The sequence below is a fragment of the Sinocyclocheilus anshuiensis genome, unplaced genomic scaffold (genome assembly GCF_001515605.1).
Source record: "Sinocyclocheilus anshuiensis isolate Anshui unplaced genomic scaffold, SAMN03320099.WGS_v1.1 scaffold3203, whole genome shotgun sequence".
Classification (NCBI taxonomy): Eukaryota; Metazoa; Chordata; class Actinopteri; order Cypriniformes; family Cyprinidae; genus Sinocyclocheilus; species Sinocyclocheilus anshuiensis.
The window spans coordinates 29,772-31,793 of record NW_015544540.1 but is presented as its reverse complement, the minus strand read 5'-3'; the positions used below and the strand labels follow the sequence as shown (position 1 = coordinate 31,793).

The 2,022-nt window shown below is 33.2% G+C and overlaps 1 protein-coding gene across 1 annotated transcript in view; it reads right to left on the bottom strand.

Annotated features, from left to right (window-relative positions):
* Positions 1–2,022, bottom strand: part of LOC107698201 (2-phosphoxylose phosphatase 1-like) — a 15,437-nt gene that overhangs the window by 2,088 nt on the left and 11,327 nt on the right. The window contains exon 5 of the mRNA XM_016499164.1: positions 381–520. Coding sequence (XP_016354650.1) covers positions 381–520 — 140 coding nt within the window. The remainder of the gene's footprint in view (positions 1–380; positions 521–2,022) is intronic.

Below are 2,022 nucleotides of genomic sequence, written 5' to 3'. Positions count from 1 at the left end.
TGCAACTTTACAGATCTTCTTTATGCACCAAGAGCTTGTAACACTCCAAAGAGAAAGGAAAAATTGAAAATTAAATTTTATTAATTTTGCATGTTTTTGTCATTTTTATTAGTTTTTTCATTTTTTTATTTTTATTTCAGATTTAGTTTTAGTTATTTAATTTCTTCAGCTTAACTAAATGTTAACAACTAACTGAAATTAAGTAAGTTCAGTACATTTAATTTGATTTCAGTTAACATTTATTTCAAGTATGTTTTTATGGTTTCAGTTTTAGTTAATTATATTATCCCAGTTTCACACCTACAAAAAAAACAATAAATAATTTAATTTGTAATTTAATTTTTTAATATATAATATTTTTCATATATAAATATATTTACCTGTCTGTGTAAGCTCTCCCATTTCACAGGTGCTGTGATTGGGTAATCGGGGCAGAGATCCTAGTGATGCGTCCCATTGACCACGCCCACCGAGAGCCATGTGACTAATGAAGGAGGCCAAGAGGGGGTGAGAGGGCTTTCTGCAAAATTACAACCATAAAAGATATGTTTCAGAACTTTAAATCAGGAATATTTTTTGATGTGATACATTTGTGAAACGTTGCCTGTCAAAACAGCACAGTAGGCATCATAATGGCCAACAAGCAACTCCATGTGAGCATGTCATTACTAGATGTATCCACAAGGGGGAGGCATGATAACCCTAATGATATGAATTTAACAAGCTATCTTACATATGCCATAGGGACATCTTCAAAGGGAAAAGTGGTTCATAAAGAAGTTGGTTAGCCTTTTGATTAATTATAAAACCACAAATACTTTATTTTAAAAGTACATTTTGGGTTAGTCTGAAGTAAAATTTTTTTACATTGTTTAAAAACAATAAAAGTCAAGGGCAGAGATCTGCTATCACCTTGTTCCTGAAAACTAATGCTCATCGATTGATTATGACAACAGCATGTGCATGAGCACTGATACTAAATTTTCTACACTGAATTGCTACATAATGGAATTATAATGACATGAAACATGCATCATTTGAATAATTACTGCATGGATTTAATGCAGGTTTAATGCAACCAAGGAATAAAACTGGTAAGTAACTCTATATATCTAACGCACTGGGTATTATTTCCCTTTGCAGGCAGTTTTAAACACGCAGGAGATTTCTGAGAACAAGGGATGTCGGATCACAATATTTTATTATAATGCATCTTCATTTTTGAGTCAAAACCCATCAGATCATCACGTCCAGTTGGGTCAGGTCACAGAGTTGGGTCAGAGCATATTTGAGTGTATGTGAAGAACCAGAGCATGTTAAAGAGAAAGACACAGAAGGATTTGTGGCTGAGGATTACTTTGTAATACATAAATCTCAGCCATCATGGGAATATTATGATTTGCTGTGCATGATTAATAATTCTTGGAATACTCTGGACAAAAGCATTTGTCATGCCATTGGAAAGAATACTACGATGAAACCATGGAAACACAACAATGTTATTTTAGGTAGCGTTACAGTGACTGTTCACTGCTGCCGTAACCACGGAGACACGGCTCAGGGACAGATAAAAGACTGAGGTGGGAATTAAATATTACTCTGATAATGATTCATAAACTGCATGTCCTAAACCTGATAAACACGCGCACACACTAAACATGCAAACATAAGCCCACATTAACACACCAGTCACTTGTGGTTATCAACTGTAAGCTCACAGAAAAAAAAATACAATCCTCTAAACTAAGTGAGGGATGTCAAATCAGTTTTGATTCCTTGAAATTACAACCTGCATTTTTAAAATGATGCATTATGTGCTTTTTCAGTAATTTCTTAGATAGATAGATAGATTAGATAGATTAGATAGAACGATAGATAGATAGATAGATAGATAGATAGATAGATAGATAGATAGATAGATTAGATAGATAGATAGATAGATTAGATAGAACGATAGATAGATAGATTAGATAGAACGATAGATAGATAGATAGATAGATAGACGAAGATACGATAGATAGA